The 9380-nt window shown below is 57.4% G+C and overlaps 1 protein-coding gene across 7 annotated transcripts in view; it reads right to left on the bottom strand.

The window, feature by feature from the left end:
* BRD1 (bromodomain containing 1) overlaps window positions 1-9374 on the bottom strand; it is a 44687-nt gene extending 35313 nt beyond the window's left edge. For 2 of the 7 annotated variants that reach the window (XM_032266279.1, XM_032266277.1), the window contains exon 1: window positions 4734-6523. In XM_032266279.1, the coding sequence (XP_032122170.1) occupies window positions 4734-6100 (1367 nt within the window). In that variant the 5' untranslated portion in view covers window positions 6101-6523. Of the gene's footprint in view, window positions 1-4733; window positions 7183-9301 lie in introns of those variants that run through there. The other 5 variants (XM_032266275.1, XR_004264954.1, XM_032266276.1 and 2 more) reach the window with 5 other exon arrangements.
* Between the last annotated feature and the right edge of the window lie 6 nt (window positions 9375-9380).

Consider the following 9380-nt stretch of genomic DNA (forward strand, 5'->3'; position numbering starts at 1 on the left):
GTGCCCTCTGAGGACTGCCTTTACCAACAAGACTAAAAGACTTCTTGGAAGAGTATCAATTCCAGGGTTCAGTCTCTTTCTCTAAACATGCCTCACATAGAGATCTCCAAATGCAGCTGTGTCGAAGAGAAAACTCAAAAGACTGCTCTGGGTAACTATGCAAATCCCTTTAGACGCTGGGAGCGGTGGCTCACACCTGTAATCCCAGCACTGTGGGAGGCTGAGGCAGGCAGATCACCTGAGGTCAGGAGTTCGAGACCAGCCTAGTCCAACATGGTAAAACCTTGTCTCTACTAAAAATACAAAAATTAGCCAGGCATGGTGGTGGGTGCCTGTAATCCCAGCTACTCAGCAGTCTGAGGGAGGAGAATCACTTGAACCCAGGAACTGGAAGTTGCAGTGAGCCGAGATCACACCACTGCACTGCAGCCTGGGGGACAGAGTGAGACTCCATCTCCCAAAAAAAAAAAAACCTTTAGAGACAGGGTCTCACTCTGTCACCCAGACTGGAGTACAAAGTGTGATCACAACTGACTGCAGCCTCGACCTCCTGGGCTCAGGAGATCCACCTGCCTCAGCTTTCTACAGTGTTAGGATTACTAGCATGAGCCACTGCACCCGGTGACCTTTCCTAACAGCTAAAGTCAATCTAATTTAAATGCATGAAGAGAAATAACGAGGTATTTAAAGTTCGCCACTTATTTTCACCTGATTGATGCTTCCCTTCTTAAGGCTAACCAAAACCAGTTGATCCTTTTAAACTAAAAATAAAATGTCTGGTCAGGCGCAGTGCCTCATGCCTGTAATCCCAGCACTTTAGGAGGCCAGGAGATTGAGACCATCCTGGCTAACACAGGGAAATCCCGTCTCTACTAAAAATACAAAAAATTAGCTGGGCATGGTGGCAAGCACCTGTGGTCACAGCTACCTGGGAGGCTGAAGCAGGAGAAGCGCTTGAACCTGGGAGGCAGAGGTTGCAGTGAGCCTAGATCACGCCACTGCACTCCAACGTGGGCAACAGAACGAGACTCCGTCTCAAAAAACAAGCCTGGTGTGGCGGCTCACAACTGTAATCCCAGCACTCTGGGAGGCCGAGGCGGGCGGATCACAAGGTCAGGAGTTCGAGACCAGCCTGACCAACATGGTGAAAGCCCGTCTCTACGAAAATACAAAAAATTAGCTGGGCGTGGTGGCGCATGCCTGTAATCCCGGCTACTCAGGAGGCTAAGGCAAGAGAATTGCTCGAACCCACGAGGCGGAGGTAGCAGTGAGCTGAGATCGCACCACTGCACTCCAACCTGGGCAACAGAGCGAGACACCGTTTCAAAAAAAAAAATAAAATGTCCCCAGCGAAGGTGAGAGGAGCACCTCATCCGAGGGAAGGCGGGAGGATCGCCCATCAGAATGCCTTGCCTATCCTTCCTGTCCAAGAGGTCAAAAGTCCAAGCTCTGGTAGTAGAGCAGCTCCCCCAGAAGATCTGAAGAAGTCAGAGGAACCAAACTGACACAGGTGTGACTGTCTATGCCTGCTGATCACAGTCTTTTAAGACACTTTGTATTTTGCATTCTGATGCAGCTAGGAGTTTTGTTAAACAGATTACACATGTGAGTATTTACCCCTCATTTCATGCAATGAGCCAAACAGTGACCATGAAACGCAGTCTGTCTTTCACTAGGCGGATGAACTCCCATGTGAATGAGTGCTGCACTGATCCATGTTAAGGGAGCCCTAATTTCAAACAGGTGCAAACGAAAAAGCTTTCCTAAGGCTAAAAGAAAAAATGTCATCCTATACAGGTGCAACTCAATGCCTGTTAACAAAAACTGATACATGCTGAAGAGAGGCAATGAAAAGAAAAAACAGGGCCGGACGCGGTGGCTCACGCCCGTAATCTCAGCACTTCGGGGAGGCCAATGCAGGCAGATCACTTGAGCCCAGGAGTTCGAGACCAATCTGGATAACATAGTGGAACCCCATCTCACCATAAAATAAAAACATTAGCAGGGTGTGGTGGCACATGCCTGTGGTCCCAGCTACTCAGGAAGCAGAGGTGGGGGAGGCGCTTGACCCCAGGAGGCCGCGGCTGCAGTGAGCCATGATCATGCCACTGCACTCCAGTCTGAGCAACAGAGCAGGTCTCCGTCTCAAGAAAAACAGAAGTAAATGTGGACATTTTACCCTTTGGGGCAGCTGTGTCCCAACCATTTACCACTGATTCACTGGAAATGGCTTTAAAAATTTTCAGGTTGTCCTTGAACTGACTGACTAAGGGCATCAGCAGTTATCTCCCTTCTACCAGGTAAAATACTTTCACTTAATTTTCTTCCAGATACAGGGCATACCTACCTGATTTTCTTCTTTTTCTTTGAGACAGAGTCTCACTCTGTCGCCTAGGCCAGAGTGCAGTGACAGGATCTCAGCTCTGCTCACTGCAACCTCCACCTCCCAGGTCCAAGCAATTCTTCTGCCTCAGCCTCCCAAGTAGCTGGGACTACAGGCACGCGCCAATACACCCAGCTAATTTTTCTGTTTTTCTTTTTTAGTAGAGATGTGGTTTCACATAGTGGCCAGGCTGGTCTCGAACTGCTGACCTCGTGATCTGCCGGCCTCGGCCTCCCAAAATGCTGGGATTATATGCGTGAGTCACCGCACCCTGATTGTTGGTGTTGTTTTTTTTTTTTAAGATAGCGTCTCACTCTTGTCACCCAGGCTAGAGTGCAGTGGTGCGACCTCAGTTCACTGCAAGGTCCGCCTCCCAGGTTCAGGCAATTCTCCTGCCTCAGCCTCCGGAGTAGCTGGGACCACACCCAGCTAATATTTGTATTTTAGTAGAGACGGGCTTTTGCCATGTTGGCCAGGCTGCTCTCAAACTCCTAACCTCAGGTGATCCACCCACTTTGGCCTCCCAAAGCGCTGGGATTACAGGCAGGGCCAGGTATGTGGCTCACGTACCTGAACTGACTAATTCTCTGAGTATTTACAGCTCTGTGAAAAGAAACTAGATTTCACTTTGGCAAAGTAGAGCAATATTAACAAAAATCACTTAAAACTTCTTTTGAGACAGAGTCTCACCCTGTCACCCAGGCTGGAGTACAGTAGCACAATCTCAGCCAGCTGCAACCTCCCGGCCTCCGCCCAGTGCAGCTCAGCAGGCATGCGTCCCACCTGTCCTGTCCTCCGGCAGATCTGACACCTCAGGGGGCCCTGCTCATTGACCCCTGGCAGTCCTGGAGGGACTTGGGGCATTCCCCCAGCCAGGCTGCAAGCTGGACCCCAGGTTGGCTCTCCCCGCCCTGCTGATGGCTAGGCCCCGTCTGTGCTCACAGATCCTCCCCTTGTTTGGCCACCCTGCCCTCAGGACATCTGCAGCAAGATTGGGGACACAGCATGGGAAACGTGGCCAAGGCCACAGCAGTGGGTGTCCCAATGCCGTAAGTCTCTGGGAAGCCCAGGCCAGAGCCCCTCGGGTTGAAAGTCACATAGAGCTCCTGCATGGGCTTCATTCCTCCTTAAAGTTGTGTCCCCGAAATTCTTAAAAATCCTTACCCGGACGGGTCCAATGGCTCATGCCTGTAATCCCAGCACTTTGGGATTCAGAGGTGGACAGACTGCCTGAGCTCAGGAGTTCAATCAAGACCACCCTGGGCAACACGGTGAAACCCCCACCTCTACTAAAAATACAAAAATTAGCTGGGCATGGGACTACACCTGTAGTCCTAGCTACTCGGGAGGCTGAGGCACTAGAATTGCTGGAACCTGGTGGCAGAGGCTGCAGTGGGCCAAGATGGTACCACCGCACTCCAGCCTCGGCAACAGAGCAAAACTCTGTCAGGGAAAAAAAAAAAAAGAGCCAGGCGAGGTGGCTCAAGCCTGTAATTCCAGCACATTGGGAAGCTGAGGCGGGCAGATCACTTGAGGTCGGGTGTTCAAGGCCAGCCTAGCCAACGTGGTAAAACCCCGTCTCTATTAAAAAAAAAAAAAATACAAAAATCAGCCTTAGCCAGGCGTGGTGGCCAACATCCGCAGTCCCAGCTACTCAAGAGGCTGAGGCAGGAGAATTGCTTGAACCCGGGAGGTGGAGGTTGCAGTGAGCCAAGATCGCGCCACTGCACTACAGCCTAGGCAACAGAGTGAAACTCCATCTCAAAAAAGAAAAAAAAAAAATCATTCACTATGACTCATCTGAAGAGTTAAAAAAATAAAAAAACAGGCCGGGCGCAGTGGCTCATGCCTATAATCGCAACACTCTGGGAGGCCGAGGCAGGTGGATCAGAAGGAAGGGAGCTCAAGACCAGCCTGACCAACATGGTGAAACCCCATCTCTACTAAAAATACAAAAATTAGCTGGGTGTGGTGGCTCACACCTGTAATCCCAGCTACTCGGGAGGCTGCAGCAAGAGAATGGCTTGAATCTGGGAGGTGGATGTTGCGGTGAGCCGAGATCGCACCACTGTACTTCAACCTGGGCAACAAGAGCAAAACTTGTCTCAAAAAAAAAAAAAACAAACTAGAAAACTATAGCTCATTCCAAGCCTACAGACTGAAGCCTTTTACATCTATTCCCCCAGAGGCCGTGGTAAATGAGCAGAACCACACTTCAGGGGAGTACTGGGAAGCTGCGCCAACAGTAAACGCAAACAATGACCTAGCACAGGCTCTGCAGGCTGTGCCCGGTCCTCCCAAGGTCCCGCACCGTAGGCTCCTTGTGGACCCAATGCTTGGACGCGCTTACCTCTGCGGAGGAATGTAAGGAGCGCACACGGTCGGCAGGACCGCACAAGGCTCGGCCAGAGCTTTCTTAGCCTTTTTTGCTTTCTTCCTGACCTTGGATGTGGACCTGACCGTTTTGACCGAGCTCTCTTTTCGACAGACACCGTTTTTCATTTCAACATCCCCGTAAATGTTCAGAGGCCTCCGGGTGCAGCCTGGAGGTGTGTGGACATCACAGTAAGCGGTCTTTCTGACGGAGAAGGTGGTGCCGCCGCCAGTCAGTTCCTTCACGGGCTCCATCTTCATGTACAGGCCAGCCTTCTGGGCACAGGTCACATGGAATGCTGTGTAGCAGTTTGCTTTGTGGCACTGGATGCAGGCACCCACGCCCTTCTGCTTACAGAGGTAGCATGTCAGTTTCCACCGGGCGGGGGGGATGTTCCGCACCCCGTCGATGGGCTCGATGAACACCGTGTTGGCAAAGCCGACCTCCGGGATCCACAGGGCACACACCACGTGGCCCCAGCGGTCGTCGTCTGTCTTTTTGAAGGCACCGCCCTTGTTGGGGCACAGCACACAGTCGGCGGGCCGCGCCCGGGACTGCAGGCAGTGGCGGCAGAGCCACTGGCCCTCGGGGATGTAGGGCACCCCGTAGCACTCCTGGTGCACGGCCAGGTTGCACATGTCGCAGAAGAGGATCACGTTGCTGTTCTGGCACTCCCCGTCCATGCAGATGCAGCACACGGCGTCCTCGTCGATCAGGGACTGCTGCTCGCCCTGCTTCTGGTTCTCGCAGTGCGACTCCTTCTCGAAGCGGTCCATCAGGAACTCAAACATGCTCTGTGACACGGCGGGCACGCAGTCGCCCTTGCGCTTCTCGTTGACGATCTCCAGCCAGGCGTAGTCCTCCTCATCCATGTCGTACTCCACCTCGTTGTCCAGCTCCTCCGCCGACTTCTCGATGAACTTGTAGTACGCCGGAGGCCGCCGCGGGGCGGACGGCGGACTGTACTCCACGATGCGCACCTTGGGCTCCGGGAGGGCGCTGGCCGAGGCCGGCGTGCCGTGGGCGCTGGGGAGGGCTTCATTTTTCTTTTTGACTCTGTTGTTTTTGTGACGCTTAGTTCTTAGGCAGACAGGGGGCCGTTCGCTGTTTTCCTTGTTGCTGTTGCATTCACTCATCTCCTGAGCAGTGAGATCATCTTCTAATATGATCTCCAAGGGATCAAAGATACTGATCCTGTGCAAGCGCCCCTCAATCTCTATCTCCACCATCCTCTGAGCCTGAGCGTAGGTCAGTGTTTCCCGAGTGGGAGAGTGCTTAACACTGCACGGGGAGGAAGGGTGCCTCGCTGCAGAGCCTCGATGACATCGTCCTTTCCTCCTCATTTGGTAATGATTACCTAAAACAAAGGCAAAGGCAAAGTTAATTCTCCACAGGGTGACAAAAGACTTGAGAAAGAAATGAAAGTACACTTGGGCAGAGCTAGCTCACCAACTCAAGGCCCAATCGAAGCAAAACTCTTAACTTCTTCCCGAGGTTTCCAAAAAAAATCCAAGCATCCAGGCCTGAACGACTCCCCAGGACCAAGAGAGCAGGGGCAAACAGGCGGAGAGGCAGCCTGAGCAGTGCCCTCCAGCCCTCCTGAGCACCTGCATCCCTCCAGGGCACTAGGTTCCCACCACTCACCAGTCCCCTCTCAGACCACACCAACAGGCTGCGAACACCACAGCAACGCTCCCCACGAATAAGGGGTCCAGCCCAGAGCCCACAGCTGCAGGACTTTCCAGGCATGCAGTAAGTCCACATACAGGGCTACCCCCACCCCCCGCACAGTGGCTATGCCCACCAGACAGGTATGCTCAGTGGCCACCTGGTCCTATGAGATGCTCGCCCTAAACCACTCTTCCCTTTCCCATTGCTCCCAGGAGAGAACCCCATGAACCCAAGGGCACCACAGTCCTTGCGGCATTCTTGCTGGGGCCAGGGGTAGGAGCCTGACCATGGCCTGTCCATCCATAGACACGCCCTCCACATGCACACCACAGCACAGGGGACCAAGAAGGGGGCCCTGTACTGGTCTGAAGGGACAGTCTTTGCCCCTAGGAGGCCCCAACCCCGCTTCTGCAGAGCCTTGGCAGTGACAGCCATGGAAACCCCCACAGGTCCAGCCAACCTGCCCCTTCCCCTCCAGGCTCTCCTCAAGCCCCAGCGAGACCATGGTGCTGGCCATGCCCTCCTCCTTTCCAAGCAAATCCAGGTACTTGCAACATGCCTAAGGCCATCTCTGCTCTCCCTGGCATACATGGAGGCAGACGCTCTGCTCAGACTCCACAGCAAGAGCCAACTCCCAGGACCCCATGCTACTTGCAGACCCCCACCAGGAGGGTCGCCATCGCTGGCTCAGGTGCCTGAAGACTTGGCCAGAGGCCAAGGTGGGCAGATCCCTTGGGGTCAGGAGTTAGAGACCAGCCTGGTCAACATGATGAAACGCCATCTCTACTAAAAATACAAAAATTAGCTGGGCATGGTGTATTCCCAGCTACTCGGTAGGCTGAGGCAAGAGAATCACTTGAACCCAGGAGGCGGAGCTTGCAGTGAGCCAAAATCGCACCACTGCACTCCTGCCTGGGCAACAAGAGCAAGACTCCATCTTTAAAAAAAAAAAAAAAAGGCTGGGCCATGGAGACTTAGGGGAATTTGCTTTCCCAGCGGCGGGCAAAACCAGTGAGCTGCTGTCCATACCTCGGCTCCTTGTGGCAGAGCCCTCCGATGTCCAAACACCACGGACTGGGTCTGTTCCCAGCTGTCCCTGGGGTGTGTGATGTGTGCCAACCTCCTGGGAAGCCCACCACCCAGCCGGCGGCACCTCCCTCCAAAGTGCCACACTTCACGGACAGGAAGCAAAATGATTTTTCAGTGACTCTCAAACAAATCCCAGCTGAAGCCCAAGGCCCACTCTGCTTGTAGCCCTGCCAGGTCAGGGACGCCTGGCCTCAAGGGCGGGGTGGTGGGGGACAGGGCACCCGCAGGGACCTGGCTTCACAGCCTGACTGGATCTCCTGGGCCTCAGGAAAAGCCCTCGGGGAGCAGGCTTCCCCCTGTGAGTCCCGAAAGGAAATCCCAGCAGACTTTAAAGAGCACTCCTTAAGACAGACCCTCCAGCCAAAAATCCTCATTGGATGTTGAAACTAGGTTGCAATTACCTACAGAGAGAACCGCGGTCAGCCAAACCTCAGCCCCACCGCATCTCCAGGGTCTCCAGGTGCGCCCGCGGCCCTGGGCTCCCGGGGAGCTGTCAGCACAGCCGCCCCCAGCCCACCCGCGAGCCCAGCGGAGGTGACACCACAGCCTGCACTGAGCGACCCTAGTGCACCAGGCGCGGCGACACGCGTCATCACCGAGGTGGGGCAGCAGCAACAGGTGGTTACTCACCAGGTCAGAAACGAACCTGTAATCTTCCCCTCGACAGCAGAGTCCCGAGTCGCCCTGAAGACCGCAGCCCTTGGAAACCCACCCTCTCCCCGGGAGCCGTGCAGCTCCTCACCCAAACCCTTTCTGCACGGGGCGAACCGAACGCGAGGCTTAACCGCCCCAGCAGCTCTGCCACCGGAACGCGTCTCTGGGACGCGCGGAAAGCAGGCCCGTGGCCGCCCGTGGCCGCGCGGGCCGCCCCCCGCCCCCCGCCCTCCTCCGCGGCACCGGTTCGCGCCCGGGCCGGCTCCGTTCCTGGCCCCTCGGTGCTGGGACGAGCACGTCCACCGGGAGGGATCACACGGGGCGTCTCAACAAACAGTCCTCTCGAGCACATCCCTCAGGGCTCCGGGAGCCCGGGGCGGGAAGGCGGCCCAGGAGCCGACCGCGTCCGTCCTCCCGCCGCCCGCCCGGGGGGAGCCGCGGCCGCGGAGTTGCGCGAAGTTGTGTTTAGCAGCCGGCGCTCGGGGCGGCGCTGGCCGGGCACACACCCGCCGCTCCCGCGGACTCGCAGCACGCCCGGGCGGCCGCGCTTTCCGGGGACGGGGGTTCCCGGGACGCCCGCGCCCGCGCCCAGGAGCCGCGCTGCCCGGGACCGACGCCCCCAGGCGCCACTCCCGGAAAAGGCCCGCGGGAGCCTCGCGTCCGCCGCGCGGCGTGTCCCCGCTTCCCAGGCCAGGCCGCGCGGCGGCGGCGCGATCCGGGGCGCGTCCCTGCTCCCGGGGAGTCCCGTCGCGGCGGAGCCCGGGGGCCCGGCGGTTACATAAGGGGCGGCCCGGCCGGCGCGGCGGCTGCCCGAGGCCCGACCCGACTCGAGCGCGGACTCCGCGCGGGCGCCGCGGCCCAGGCCGCAGGGACCCACAGCCCGACCCGGCCCCTCCGCCCCCGGCCCGACCTCCCCGCGCCCCCCGCCCGGCTCCCCGGCTCCCCGGCCGCCCGGCCCGACCTCCCCGCGCCCCCCGCCCGCGGACAATGCGGAGCCGCCGCCGCCGCCGCCGCCAAACATGGCGTCGGCACCACAAGCCCGAGAGGCCGGGCCGAGGCGGCGGCGGCGGAGGCCCGGGCGGCCGGCGAGGCGGCGGGAGGCCTCCCCGGCCCGGTCGCCGCGCACTCACCTTCGGGGCGCCGCGGCCGCGGGAGCCCGGCGGGCGGGCGGGCGGGCGCGGGGGCCGAGGCGGCCGAGGCGGCGCTAAT

Source organism: Sapajus apella, unplaced genomic scaffold (assembly GCF_009761245.1).
Source record: "Sapajus apella isolate SASKATOON/1434 unplaced genomic scaffold, GSC_monkey_1.0 scaffold156, whole genome shotgun sequence".
Taxonomy (NCBI): domain Eukaryota; kingdom Metazoa; phylum Chordata; class Mammalia; order Primates; family Cebidae; genus Sapajus; species Sapajus apella.